This window comes from Microtus ochrogaster, chromosome X (genome assembly GCF_000317375.1).
Source record: "Microtus ochrogaster isolate Prairie Vole_2 chromosome X, MicOch1.0, whole genome shotgun sequence".
NCBI classification, from domain to species: Eukaryota; Metazoa; Chordata; class Mammalia; order Rodentia; family Cricetidae; genus Microtus; species Microtus ochrogaster.
The window spans coordinates 48,980,130-48,996,116 of record NC_022026.1 but is presented as its reverse complement, the minus strand read 5'-3'; the positions used below and the strand labels follow the sequence as shown (position 1 = coordinate 48,996,116).

At 40.2% G+C, this 15,987-nt stretch overlaps 1 protein-coding gene across 1 annotated transcript in view; it reads right to left on the bottom strand.

Annotated features, from left to right (window-relative positions):
- Positions 1–15,987, bottom strand: part of Ppef1 (protein phosphatase with EF-hand domain 1) — a 112,394-nt gene that overhangs the window by 41,252 nt on the left and 55,155 nt on the right. Inside the window, exons 6-7 of the mRNA XM_005358789.3 lie at positions 12,382–12,496; positions 8,468–8,514 (exon numbers count right to left, since the gene is read on the bottom strand). Coding sequence (XP_005358846.1) covers positions 8,468–8,514; positions 12,382–12,496 — 162 coding nt within the window. The remainder of the gene's footprint in view (positions 1–8,467; positions 8,515–12,381; positions 12,497–15,987) is intronic.

The window sequence follows — 15,987 nt, the reverse complement described above, 5'->3', positions numbered from 1 at the left end:
ACCACATCGCTTATGACATGGAGATTAGAACAAAATTTACAGAAAACCCAGGGTAACTACAAATTTAAAAAGCACTCAGATGATCTATGAGGGAAAAGGAAAAAGAAGCAGAGCATAACTTGAAAAGACACACACACACACACAAAAATGAGACGTTTTCCTATATTCTCACCTACTTCCTACTGAAGCATTTTTATAATAGACACCAGGAGGTGATTTCAATATATCTGGACATTTTCATAAGGTATACCAAACAATAACTTCTGGACTTCAACTCCATAATATTGCAACTTTGATTTTTCACAACCCCTATCTTGAAGATCTAGTCTTCTAAGAAAGGAAATGACTCCCCCCCCCCCACCCGTGGCAGCAGGAAGCACCAGGGTGATGGGCACAAAGGGTTTGATTACCTTGCCAGCAGGAAAGGTATGGGCGGGGGGCTGAGGTAGAGGAGTGTGGGGCAGAAAGCAAGAAAAGTAAAACAAGACCACACGGAATCCCCACAAACAACAGCAGCATGCTACCCACAGGGTTAAGAGTTAATTGGCTGCCCTGTGGCCATGGCCAGCTCCTTTGCAGCTTCGGGAGGGCCACTCTCAGCTCCAATTTAACGAACTAATTCACTAACACTTGATCTGCAGCTTCAAGCTCTCCATTCAGGGAGGGAAAATGTCTTGGAATGCTAGCAAGGCTGAGGCTCTAAATGAAGTATTTCAAATTGGTCACTCCAATTAAGCAAAAGTGGCTGATTAGAATTAACCTTTTCAGAAAATAAAATCTAAAAACGCAAGCTAACTAATGATATGCAAATTGCTTCACTTGATGATAAAATTACATTTGAAGACAGAAAGTGGAGGTGCCCTTTTAAGCAAATGTCTGTTGTGGTTAAGAGTGTGGTACCTAGAGGGGAAAAATTCTTTCCCAAGCCAGATGAGATTGTGTGAGCTGAAAAATATATCAGTATTGAAATGCTAAATGACAAAGATTTTAAGGATAGTCAAATACTAAACAAACAAACACAAAACCAACTAAGAAAAATTTCTCTGAAATCCAAACTTTAGTGCAGTATACCACATGAAAGTATGTAACAAAATCCTCCCTACCCTTTGAGACTTTTCTTCATGATTTTTGGGCCCTTACTAAATTATTAAACTTCCTTGAAAGGCTTGTCGAAACTGGCATCCCTTAATCCAGCCATAGTAGTACATGTTTGTAATCCCAGGAGTACTCAGAACGCTAAATGATAAAGATTGTGAGTTCAAGGCTAGCCTGGGCTGTATAGCGAGGCTATCTCAAGGTAAAATAAAATGAGAAGTCAGGTGTGACGCCACACACCTGGATTTGCCAGCACTTGGGAAGTTGAGGCAGGAGTGCTACAAGTCAAACTTGGTCAAAGTTGGTTCCACAGCAAGATCCTGTCTCAAACACAAAAACTAGCCACTTCACCCAGGAAGTCTTCAGCGAAGTTAGTGTCCTACCAGTAAATCCCCTTCGAACTCCAAAGTCATCCCAATCAAAATACACCTTCTCTCAATTAGCTTTTGTTTGTTGTGGTCCCCACCTCGATCCCTGTGCTAGGAACTGATCCCAGGGTATCTTGTCTTTCTTATCAATCAAATTCCCACTGAACCCATCTGCCAGTGCAACAATTTTCTCTTAGTCATGTTATGCTGTCAAGTTTTAGCCTATCATAGATAACTGGTATATATAGCATATAGCATATATATAGCATTTCATATGTAACTGGTATTCAATATGTATGAAATGAATGAACCCTATAGTCCATCTTTGTATGTTGCTCTACTTTTTCCATAATCCTTCTGCCTCCAGCACCACAGAGACCAAATAAAAAACTTATTAAACGAATAAATTCGTGGAAAGATTCATTTTTTTGCACATGATCAGTTATAATGATAAAAGTTTTGACCCTGAAATCCCACTACTCAAGAGGATGAGGCTACAAGATCACAAGTTCGAGGCATGCCTAGGTTCTAGGGGGTGAGTCTAATGTCGTAAACTTAAAAAGATGAAAAGTTCGGGGTTCCGAAAGGGGGAGAAGGGGGGGAGGAGGGGGGGAAGGGTGGGAGGAGGGGGAGGGAAATGGGAGGCTGGGAGGAGGTGGAAACTTGTTTTTTTTTCCTTTTCTCAATAAAAAAAAATAAATAAAATAAAAAAAAAGATGAAAAAGGATTGAGGATATAGTTCAATGGTAGTATGCCTGACTAGCATATGGGAGGCTCTAGGTTAAGTTCCTGGTACTGTAAAACAAAGTCTTGAGCCAAACCCACCACCTGGAAGAGAAAAGTGACCTGGTAAGGCTTTCCAGTAATGCTCTTCTCTCAGACTTGGTTGACCGGGACCAAACCTGAGCAGATAGTCCTGCTCATATTAGAATGCACAGAGGAACCGACGAGGAAGAAAGTGTATAGCAAAATGCCAACTGAGAGGTGCCTAAGTTTTCATTAAAGCAAAGCTTCTGGTTTCTTTAGCATTGATGATGAAGAAGAATTTAGCCACAAGAAGGCAAAACATCCGGTACTTTTAGCTTTAAATTTTTCCAACAGGATACAATTGAGCAAACTGTTCTGCGAAAAAACAAAATTGGTTTCCCTTAAAGCATAACAATCAAATCAATGTGAGGTACAGTGTGACCACTAGCTAGCTCTAAACAAGCTTTGGAGATCAGGGTTCACAGCAACATGACTCAACCCATAGCTCCTGTCGATGAGCAGAAGTGAATCATTGCACTGGACAGGAATTCAGGGAGCTCTTGTTGCACTAATTAAAAACAATAACAACAAAAATATCACAGTGAGAATCTGAGCCCATGACAGAAATCCCACCATGCCCTGAGGCGATCACGTAGCTCATAGCGATGCGCCTGCTACAACCCTGAGCAGAAAACCTTTGTATCTGCTGCCACAATAACATTTGTTCCTACATACATTGTTTATATGAATTATCCAGACCCGGGAGACTGACTTCTTTAAAAGTTAAAATATTTTGTGGGTTACTTTAAGCGTTTTGGTTGGGAATTTGAAAAATGTTCCGTTTGTTCACTTGCTTCTTAGCAGACTATGCCACATGACCTAAAACTCTCCTGATCACACAGGGTAATCATCCCCTTAGGTGCGGCTGCGAAGTCAAACATGGTTCCCAATATTGCCCAGTTCAGACTATTACTGCCTCGTTTCCTCTCTTGTTTTTAGAATTACACATCTCCTCTTACCATTTGGAAGTATGCTCACTTTTCATTGTTGCCATTGTATCTGACTTTTGCCTCGTCTCTTCCTACTGGCCAATCATCTGTAGCCAGACAGGCAAATTTATGCAGACCTTGTGTGAGGAAATATTTCCCCGATATACGATTAATGATCCTCGAGTTAGGGCCTAGGGTCTGCCCTGTGAATAAAGGTGAAGGACTACGTCAGGAGGTCAAGAGAGAAGATCTGAAACCCGTCCTGCTGGCAATCAAAGGAGCGATGGTAAAGAAAGCAATGTAGCTGGGAGCCTGATAATCTAAGAGGTGAGGTAGCCTTTTCCTCATATGGAAACACTGGTTCTATTCCTAGACCGGTTTGCATTCTTGGTTTTATGTAGGGCCAGCCTCATGCAAATATAATTATAATTCTGCATTTAAATTACAGGCCAAAATGAGACAGAAAGGGCCAAAATATTGACTTTCGGAAATTAGAGAGTGCTTCTTTGGATGTGTCATTTGTCCTGACTCTTCATCTCACTGCTTTCATCTAAGTACTCAGTTGTCACATGCTAAGAGACCCTGTACCATCATCATAAGATTATCCTGGCATTTTCTTTTCTCAGATGGCATTAAGCTACAACTTTTGGGGTATTTTTCCCAATTAGATAAAAAAGAATGTCTTTATCCAACTAGTACAAATGCCTTTAAAATAATATGAGGCTTGGCAGGATGGCACATGTCTATAATCTCAGCACTTGGGAGGCAGCGGCAGGAGGACCTCTGTAGTTCAAAGCCAGCCTGGTCTATAGGGTGAGTTCTAAGCCAGCCAATGCAACAGTGAGACACTGTCTCCAAACAGTAGTAGTAGTAGTCATATAAGCTGAGCATGGCGATTCAGACCTGTAATCTCAGCATTCAAAGGAGTATCATCCTGAGATTTAAGGAAGCCTGGCCTTGAGGGCAGCCTGGATTACAAAGCAAGATCCTGTCTCAAAAAACTGAACCCATACACACACCAACACACACACACACACACACACACACACACACACATGCACACACATACACATACACACACGCACGCACACACATACACGCACGCATACACATACACACACGAACACACATACACACTCATGCACACACATGCACACACACATACATACATGCACACACACATGCACACATGCACACACATACACATACATGTGCGCACACATACATATACATGCGCACACACATACATGCACACACATACACATACATGCACACACACATACACATACATGCACACACACGCACACACACACGTAGGTATGTATGGTTTCAGCACTTTTTCTTGTGCCATCGTTAAAAACACTAATGATATTAGTTTCCAACTCCCCCTTTGCCCTCACTGCCTTATCATAGTTACTAAAGGTTTTAAAAGGTGATTATTTCTTTTTAAATTAAAAAAACCTAAATATTCAAAAAATAGTTCTTCCTTTTAAAAGTTTATTATTGTATATGTCTCAGCTATATAACATATGTGACTGGCAACATACAAAGACTAAAGGAGGAACCACAGTGAAGCGAATCAGCATACCTATCACCTCACAGAGCCGGTCATGTTTTGGCGCTAAGCACTCACTCACATCAACTCATTTAGCATGGATCTCAGACACGGTAAGTAACCGAGCACGGTGGTTTCACAACTCGGCAAGCACAAAACCCAAACAGGCATGACCAAGAAATGATAGGGAGGGAAGTCTGCTCCCTGCAGCATGTAAGGGACCAGCAGCGTCGCTTTGTTCCTAAAGCAGCATCCTCTCTCAGGGTGTGCATGCTCCGGAACACTCACTCAGGGAGTACGTTTCTGCGCATGTTCGGTTTAAGAAAGAAAGACAGCGGGCACATTTTCAAGTATGCTCAGCTTGGGGTTAGGAGGCACACATTTCAAAGGTCAACATGGTAGAAGGGACACTTTGGGGTATGCTCAACTTGTATCATAAAGATGGCAAGAAGGAAAGCACCTGGGCATGCTTACTTCCCACATAAGGTTTTAGCTGCAGAAGGGAAAGGGTACTTTTTGAAAATACATTAATACAGTAGTTTGTCTCTAAAAGGTACCTACCTCATAACTCAGCAGTCAATAAACATATCTTTATTAATATAATTCTCATGTTGTACATAGATCTCTTTTCAGTTTCTTAAAAGTGAAACCTTAGCCAGGCGATGGGGTACATGCCTTTAACCCCAGCCCTTGGGAGGAAGAGGCAGATGGATCTCTGAGCTCAAGTTTGAGGCCAGCCCAGTCTACAGAGCGAGTTCCAGGACAGTCAGCCAAGGCTGTTACACAGAGAACCCTGTCTTGAAAAATCAAACAAACAAACAAAATTCTTAGCCAGATAGTGGTGGTGCAAGCCTTTAATCCCAGCACTCAGGAGGCAGAGGCAGGCTGATCTCTGTGAATTGGAGGCCAGTCTTGTCTACAAGAACTAGTTCCAGGACAGGCTCCAAAGCTGCACAGAGAAACCCAGTCTCAAAAAAAAACAGTGAAATCTTGCCATTATCAATGAGCTTTCTCTCCATTCCCCGTTAAATCAAGCAAGTCATGTGTATAGTTTGTTCCAGACCCAATCAGCGTTTACCTCTCACCTTGAGTTTGGCAACATTCCAACCCATGGCTCTTATATATCACCCCCAAAAGTCCCCCAATCCATGCCAGACTAGTTTCCTTCTCTGTTATTTCAGGCCTGTAATCTCCATTTTCCCTGAATAATATCACTGGAGAACTCTTGAGATGTTTCTTGCTTCCATTTGAATGCTATATTTTCACCTTGAGTTCTTTTTATGCTTCTTCCCACCCACCTCCTCCTGTTCAGTCTTTACATTAGCACCTTCCAGTTTTATATGCTCCATGTCACTTTGCCAGTGCAACTAAAGCATTGTGTCTGAATACTCTGTCCTGACCTCTCTACTCCAGGACTCAGTCTGTGATCACCCCTCAACACCTTCAGCTCCCCTTGAAAACGGTTCTTTTCCCAATGTCTTGGGATTTAGTGGCCACGTTCCCCATTCCTCTTGGTCAGCCATTTTCCTTCTTACCTATTTTCCAAAGTCTCTAGGTAAAGACTTGCCAGATCATTTTGGTTCTTGCCAGATACTTTTGACTATTGCCAGATTGTTTTGGTTATTGATCTCCATATCCCCATCCTCAGATGGACTGGACTTTTGGACATTTAACATGCAGTAATAGGGAAAGTCAGGCAAATAGTCCTCAAATGGGCAACCTGACACTTCCCTTTACCGCTCCATCTTTATCTCCTACACCTTTTCAATCTGGCCAGGAATAGTCCTATGCTACGGTAAACACACTCCCTCTAATTCTCCTCATCCAGAAAGAATCCTCTCCACAAATGCAGGCCTCCCTTAAGGATGCTGCTGGAACCCTGACTCCAGCGCCGCTCTGGAAGACTAGAATCCATTTCCTGCAAGGATAAGCCTTTCAGGGTCCGGGTAGGGGAAGTTCTAACACTTTTCGGGCTTCCTTCCAGACCCAGGACCTTTGACTAATTGTCTTCCTCAGCTCCTCAGCTATCGCTGGGTCTATGGGGTCAATTCATTCGACACCTGGTACATATTCTCCTTGCTGCTCATACCCTTTTACACATCCTTGTAGCTTGTCTTCTGGATTCCGCCTCAGATCCTCATTTCACCTGGCAATATTTCTCCTGCAATTTTCCATCTCTCCTGCTTCCTAAAGCCCTTCCAGCTACTCCGTAACCCTAGTGAGCATTCTAATCCTTCAGTTTTCCCATTCCTCCCACACTGGCCTCCCCTCCTCCTCTTGACTCCTATGGCTGATATCCAGACGTTCTCTTTCCTAACTCCCTCAGTTCCCTACCAGTAAGCCTTGGTCTGTAATTCCTAGACCACTGCATGGGGAGTTCCCAACTTCCTATGAACACTCTCTGTATGTAACCTTGTTTAGGCTCCTGGAAGTCTCATCCAAATCCCTCCAAAGACCCAGATCCAGTGACCTACTTTTAGTTTGGCCTATCCCATTTTCTTCCAAGTTGCCATTAGGGATGAATGAAACAAAATATTACATTTCTGTTATAATGCAGTTCTTTAAATATGCTATTGGGCCAGCTGGGCATAGCCGTTAATCCCACCACTCAGAGGGAGAGGCAGGCAGATCTCTGTGAGTTTGAGGCCAACATGGTCTACAAAGAGAGATCTAGGACAGCTAGAGATGTTTGCTACACAGAGAAACCCTGTCTTGAAATACCAGTAAAATTGCTGTGGGGTCAGAGAGAGAGAAATGCTAGACCATAAACTTGAAGTTGGGTTGGTAGGGACATGGGGAGGATCTAGGAGAAGTTGAGAGAGGGGAAAAATACTATCAGAATATATTATATGGAAAAATTCAAATAAAATATAGTAAGTAAGCATTAAAAATAAAAATACTCTTGGATAATTCCGTTATTTTATCTATAAAATAATGTATGGAGTGGAAGCCCAAGGTAATATGGAAGCTGAAAACTGAATTGTGGTTAATCTTGCTGGTCATGAGGATGACATAGATGGATAATTAATGCATTAAACAAAAATAAGAGAGATGTATAAGACCAGTGTTAAAAGATAGCGCTGGAATCCAAGGATCCATTTTCTAGATGTCATCTCCTAGAAGCGAACATTCAGGAGCAACTGTTGACTCAGAGAGAAGAAGGAATCCGGTCAAAAGGATACGGATCAACTCCCCGCCAACCACACGATTTTATATCCTCTGTGAAAAAGAAGACACACCAGCAGAGCTACTGAACTCAGAGCTGATGAGTCAAGGAAGAAAAATCATCAATTTGAAATTTACCAAAGGAATCTCTTTTCACACATAATTAGTGTGTGATCAAAGTGAAGACTCGCTATACAACGTGTTAATTTCCACGCAAAATAAAACAGAGTACATTTCTCTTCATCCTGTACCACTTCAACCTTTATGACATACTAAAGACAGCCAGATACACATTCTAACTGATATACAGATAGCCACAATGTTGAACAAATAATCTAATTATATTTTTTAGCCAATCTCTGAGATGTGTGAAAAAAAGCAAAAGACATGTCTCTACGAATCTTTGAGTTTCTAAGATGACAAAAACCTGCTATATTACATTTATATTTGTGGTATGGACATGCATACAACGAAACTAATATTGTTATATGCCCTAGGACTGCCCTCACTCAACAAAAGCACAAATAGTTAGAATAGCAATCGTTTACCTTATAGAAGATCAACAAAAGATCATCCAATTTCCCATGCAAATCACCTGAAATACAAATGAAAAAACATCACTATTCCGTAAGCACCAAGATGCAATGCTTCCTTTGTTATAAAATTTTAAATCTCAAATACCCCAAGTGTTCTCATGGGATTGGGTTTTCACCTTGTGCTGATGATACTAATTGAATATGCACTTTGCTTCCATGAACTCTTTCTTCCCCTCCTGTGGTGCGAATGGGGGCAGGCAGCATCTGGAACCTGTTTTCTCTAGTCTTTCGCAGGGCTTCATTCCTTCTGAGCTAAACTCTATACTAAGAAATTAATGTTTATTTTCTTACTCAATCCTCAACAAGCATTTTATGAGATGTGTAGTAATGTCATTCCTATATTCCAAATGAGGCCCAGAGTAGTTAAGAAACGTGTACAATCACCCAGTCACCAAAATCAGAGCTAGAATTCAAACCCAGCATATTCTCACCTCAAAATTAAAGCTCAGAGTGATTTACTCTGTACTGCCTATATTTTCAGGCTCAGGAGAGCAGCAAAAATACCTATCACAGGAAGCATTAACTCTCCAAGGACCTACCATAGAACCCAGGGAGTTAAAAACATGAACTCTTTAAAGACCTGCCATAGAACCTAGGAAATTGCAGGCACTCAATATGTGGCATGCATTTAGTCGCTAAATCCATAGCCATTCACAAAATCTAAACCATTGCTAGGTTTTGCTTTATTTTACTTCTAACTTTAAAAGTTTAAAAAGTATGACTAGATAGTTGAAATTCTTTTGACAAAACAGTTATAGGGAAAAACAAATCCAACTAAGGGAAACCATTGAATATATGACTCATTAATTAAAAAATGAGCGACTATATGAATATTCAAAATTTCTATTTGGATAAATAGTTTTAAGTAAAATATCTATCCTTCATAATCTATGCTCAAAATTTGTATTCAACTTAATTACCATTTAATTTAATTTAGGAACTTTTTTCCCGGTTTAAAATCCCACAAGCAAGATAAATCAAGTCTATGTGACAGAATCTTGAATTACACTAGAAAGAATAAAGCTTAAGTCCTACATCACCAGCACTTATTTATAAAATTGTCATAATAGTAACAATAAAATAAAGGGGCATATTGATGTTAGTGGATACTTAAATGTCAATACCTTTAGATAGTCTTCCCTCCAAAAGCTAAACAGTTAAAAACTTAATATATTTTGCTAATTATTTTGCTTTCCTAATTTTCTTCAGAGTCATTTGCCTTTTAAAAATATGAGTATTTTGGCAGTGGAGATGATTCAGTGAGTATGGAGCTTGCTATTCAAGCCTGACAACCTGAGTTTGGGTCCCCATTAACCAAGTGTAAACAACATGCAGTGGCCCCCATCTGTAACCTCAGTACTGGAGGCAGCAGAGCCAAGCAGAGTCCTGGAGCTCACTGGCCAGCCAGCCTTGCTAATTAGTGAGCCCCAGCTTCAGAGAAAGACCCTGTCTCAAAAAGTAAAGTGGACAGCAATGGAGAAAGACTCCTATCATCAATCTCTGGTCTCTGCATACACGCACACACACATTCCCACATGCACATGTGTGCACATGCATGTGCGAGCACATACACACACATACACACATGCACACACACACACACACACACACACACACACAGACACCACCACCACCACTGCCACTACCACCACCATAAACACCACCAACACTACCATCAGCGCACACGTACGGAAATCTGAATATGAAGTACTTCAATAGCTAGCATGCTAAAGTACGAAGTTGTTTGAGTATATTAGGAGTTGAGGGTCCTTGGGTTGAGTCACAGCAGACAGGAACAAAGAAAACTATAAAAATATTTTTAGTTTCTAGTTGGACATAAGATCAACATGCAATGGGAAGGCAGACATAAAGATATTTTCCCTGCAAACAATGACATGAGTACAGAATTGATGATGATTTGTAGCAAAATTGGAAACTAAACAACAAAACTTCAAGAAGCTAAGACAGAAGGATCAAGAGTTCAAGACCATCGTATATTACTCAGTGAGCTCCAGGCAAGCATCAGTAAAAAATGAGACACAATCTAAAAATTATTTTTGTTAAAAATGAAGAGGGGGACAGAAAACACTAATTTACGTTAAGGAAATCTACTGGTTTGGGCTTTTCTCTTTACCGAAGGTGCTATATATGTTTGGGTGTGTGGGGGGAGGATATGGAAATAAATGCCCCAAATGTAGTGTCCCTTAAATGAATGGACTTGCCCAGTCTACCTAGTCTCTGGTAATTTTCTGATGATGGCAAGTGAAAAATAGCCAGGAAAGTGCAAAGGCAGCCTTCTCCTTAGTCTGGAATGTAGCAGATCTCATTTTTAATCCTAACCCTATCACTGACTAGCTGAGCAAGCTGGTGGCCTGATTAAGGTTGAATTAAACCACTGAAGACTCTTCAAAAACCGGAGTCAAGCCATGTCATGAGGTATATATAGTACAAGGTACTATATAGAAGTACACTGGCGACAATATGTATTTCCCTCTGGGCCTCTGTTTCACCCATAAGAACAGGATATGGGGCTGGGAATATAGTTAGTGATATAGTGCTTGCCTAGCATGTGCAAGGTCCTGGGTTTAATCTCTAACACAGGAAAAACAACAGTGGAAAAATTTAACCAGAACATCTCTGTAAGAGATTTTTGGTTCTCATAGTGTGGAATTCTAGGACTTCCAGGCCCTCTAACTCATTTCTTCTTCTAGGGTGCAGTGGCACACATCTGTGACCTCATTGCCGCTAGATCCTCAAAGGCGACTGGGGGGGGGGGTAATGGAAAATGCACAGGAGCAGATTCTAACATCTGGTTTGGACTGTTAAAGTACATTCGACTAGAAAATCTAGCCCCTGGCTTCAGAGGCTTCACAGGTTGGCACGGTTTACTGAGCCTTTATTTCCATCAAAAGCAAAGCTTGCTACGGCTTTGAATAAAAGGTCTCTGTGCTGAGGTACATTATTGTCTTGAGAGATCTGGTGGCCTGATTAGGTTGAATTAAACCACTGGAGACTCTTCAAAAACCGGAGTCAAGCCATGTCATGAGGTATATACTGCGACATCAAGTTCCTGTCACCACTATGAGCTGCAGGGAATGGAAAGGGTTCAATTAGGTTGCCAAATCCACTTCTACCTGCCACCAGAAGAGAACGTGGGCTAAAAACTGATTTGGAAAATAACAATCACTGTTTTGTAACCTAAAGCCTTAATTAGAAGTTAGGGAATTGCTGTTCCTTCCATGCACCCCACTCTCAGACAGTGTAAGCACGCTGAGCACCAACTGTGATGAATTTCAATGTGTACTGTTTCTCCAAGCAATATCCTGCCAGGCTGGCCTATAAGATAACAAAATCTCCAATCTTGTTATTTAGAAGAACAAGAAACAGATTTTGGGGACATTCCCACTCCTTTAAAAACTGCAAAGATCAGTTGGAAAAAATAATCTAAAACAACAGCCAAGGGCAGAAAAGAATTTAATCTCCACCCTGCGTTGGGTGTTTCTCTTCCCAGCTGAGGTGGCATGCATGCAGAGCCCCACCTGGAAAAAGCAACATGGCATGGAGATAATGAGAGCAAGGCAGAGGGCAAAGAACACTTAGTCTACCCATCAGTGGTTTTCCATATTAAAATGCTATCTGCCTTTAGAAAAAGCTACAAGAGTTCTTTAATTTCCCACATAATTAATTCCTGCCAGCTGGTATGCAAAACAAAGACAAGATGGGGAACAGTATTATCATGATAGATAATTCTATATTAACATTTTCCCCTTAACACAATCCAATTTCCATAGTTTTCAAGTTAGGCAAATGACGCAGGACCAAGAGGCTCCGAAATATTAACGTGCCAAGTCTACTCCGAAACTTACCGCAGATTGTTATCTCTTTGGAGGGAAAGGTTTTTATGTGAGTGAAATTCGGCATTTGCTTCAGGACTTTCCTAGCTTCAAATAGCACCTCTAAGACGTAATGAGCATGAAGTGTCTGTGAAGGGGAGGCAGAGGAGATGGAGATAATGAACAAGGGCGAAAGACATGATTGGAGAAAACAAAGCGTATGAACACATTTCAGGGTAATCCTTATTCTCAAATAGATTATTCTAACATAGTGTCTAGTATATAAAATGCCCTCAGGAGCTATTTCTAATTGAATAAATGAATGGTTCCTCAAATCATTTATAGTCTCATGTTATTTTTTTGATATTATCCCTTTGATAGAATATTTTTGATTATTTTTGATTCTTAGATTCCAAGAGGAAAGATGGGGAAAATGGGGGTGAGATTCACATGCCTGAAGAAAGGGTTCAGACAAAAGACAGTCAGAATCATTTCAAAGGGAGGGAAAAAGGAAGCAAGGAAGGAAAAGAAAAGCAGAGAGCCTGTGAATGAGGTGTAGCTCTGTATTTGGTGAGACACCCTACCATTCGTGTAGTAGGTGTTGCTGAGCATGGAGACCTCACGAGGCAGCCACACAAGCTCCCAAGTTTCCTAAAGATGGCTCCAGAATTTGGTGTACAGAGTGCTCAGGACAAGAAGCACATTGCAATAAAAGTCTAACTATAGAAAATATTCCAGTCTCAAAATACATGGACTATTTGCTACTGCCTTCCCATACTCCTCCAGTTACAGTATCCATAGGGTCATTGCTTCCTACATATTTACTCTGTGTTCTCCCTGAAGCTTTTAAAAATCTAATGTGTCTTTCTCCTTCGTTTTAAATTATGAATTTTCCAAACACATACTCCACAAAGAAAAGATAACAAATAAGTGATTATCACACAGACTTAACTGATAGCAACACAGCTTTAAGAGTCACATTGGCTTAGAATTGGGATGTTCACTATGGTAGTCATTTGCAATATTAGATAACAGAGTGCTTAAAATGGAGGCTACTGAGAATTGAGAAGTGCTATAAGAACAAAATTTAGGCACGGCGGTGGTGGCACGCATACTAGGGAGGCGGAGGCAGGTGGATCTCTGAGTTCGAGGTCAACCTGGACTAGAGTGTGAGTTCCAGGACAGCCAGGACTACACAGAGATATCCCGTCTCAAACGACAACAGCAAAGAATAAAGTCCAAACTGGATTTCAAAGACTTGGTATGAAAAAAACGACAACAGCAAAGAATAAAGTCCAAACTGGATTTCAAAGACTTGGTATGAAAATAAGCACAGCAAGCCTCAATGATTTTTAATATTATTATATATTAAAATGTTTCATATACTGAATTAAATATATTGTTAAAATTGGTTTTGTCTTTTTTCTTTTTTTAATGTGACTACTAGAAAATTCTAAATAATATGGTCCATATGTTTCTATTAGACCATCACTCCTGCCCATGTAAGTCTTTTCCCTACAATAATATTCTAAAGACATTCAATCCACATCCACATCTTATTACTTTCTACTTGTCTACTTATTTATTTAGGTTTGTAACACAGGTTGGCTCAAGCATCATGACAACCCTCCTGCCTCAGCTTCCCAAGTCTTTGGATTAACATTTTTTTCGTAGCTTTACACTTTGTTATATATTTTATTGGGGAGCACATACACGTCACAGCACGTGTGGGAAGGTCAGAGGGCAACTTATGAGAGCTGCTTCTCTCCTTCCACCATATTCTTCAGCTTGGTGGTATCTGCCTTTGTCCACTGATCAATCTCAATGGCCCCTGGATAAATATTTTTAAAGAATGGGCAAAAATGCTGCTTTTTACTGTCTTGTTTCTGTCTGTACATTTAATCTACAGATTTCTAATGCTGGTTTAACGTGCAATTGTAGCTTTTCTGGCCCTTTGTACCACTCTCAGAGTAACTGCATCTAAAGGCATATTTCTTTTCTTTTTTATTTTATTTACTTATATTTTGTGTATATATATTCTGCATGGACACTTATATGCCAGAAGAGGGCATCAGATCCTATTATAGATGGTTGTGAGTCACCATGTGGTTGCTGGGAATTGGTCCTCTGGAAGAGCAGCCAGTGCTCTTAACTGCTGAGCCATCTTTCCAGTTCTCATTTTGTTTTCTAATGTTAACAAATTTCACTGAAAATATCTTATGAACAGAAAATTCTTAATATAATTTTCTCTTTTCTTGTTTTAGTTTTTCGAGACAGCTATATATCAGCAGGATTACAATTGTTATGTTAAAAAATGCTAAATATTCAAAGTCGTTTATTCAAATGTTGCCTTTTGCATTTATAAATATATCAGATAAAAGAATCACCTAAATATTAGCATTATCATAAAAGAATTCAAGGAAGAAACTTCTACTTTGAAAGGATATCATCTTCTTTGTGTGTGTTTGTGTGTGGTAATGTGTATATGTGTTTGTATGTATGAGAGAGAAAAAACAGAGAAACAGAGAGACAGAGGGAGATGAGACAGAGAGATCGGTTGTTGTAGAACTAGCTATGTAGACTAAGCTAGTCTTGAACTTGGAGCAATCCTTCTGTCTCTGCCTTCATACCAAGTTCTGGAATGCAGACATATGCTATCATGTCTGGCTTATTTCTATTTTTAAGTCGCTTGTTGAAATAGGGTCTCACTATATAGCCTTGACTGACCTAGAAGTCACTATATAGACCAAGTTAGCCTTGAATTTATAATGACCCTATTGCCTCTGCCTCCCAAATACTGGGATTAAAAGCATGTGTCACCATAAATGGCTCAAGTAGTTTTTAAATGACAAACAATATATTGTTTTTACTGAATTAAAAAAATCATTAAAAAGGAGGTGGAATAAGCCGGGCAGTAGTGGCACACACCTTTAATCCCAGCACTTGGGAGCCAGAGACTTGCAGATCTTTGTGAGTTCAAGGCCAGCCTGGTCTACAGAGCAAATTCCAGGATGGATTCCAAAAGATACAGAGAAACAATGTCTCAAAATAACCCAAAAGGGGGGGGGGCACAGAATAATGAAAAATTATTTTCCCTTTTAATTTCTGTCCCTAGAGATAGCTAATGTTGATAATGTTTTGAGTATCTTTCCCCTAAATATTCTTTGTTTATGAGCATATAAAAATTAATATAACCATACATTAATATTCAAATGTAGGTATAAATGTTCAATCCCTTAACTAAACGTGATATTATACATCAAAGTAACTGTACATTAACTTAAAAATTAGGACTAAAGCACATGGATGAACTCTAACAACATCATGACAAGTGAAAGAAGCCAAACACCAAGGACCATGTCTGTTCCACCAATATGAAATATCCAGAGTAGTGACTGCTGGGAGCCGAAGTCTGGAGGAAAGAGAGTGACTGCTAATAAGAAAGTTTCATTTTGAGATGACAAAAACATTTGGAAAATAGGAGTCCTTGCCCAGTATATACAAGGCTGTGGGTTCAATCCCTAATACTGAAAAATAGATATTTTTTTAAAAAAAGTTCTGCCGGGTGGTGGTGGCGCACGCCTTTAATCCCAGCACTTGGGAGGCAGAGGCAGGCGGATCTCTGTGAGTTCGAGACCA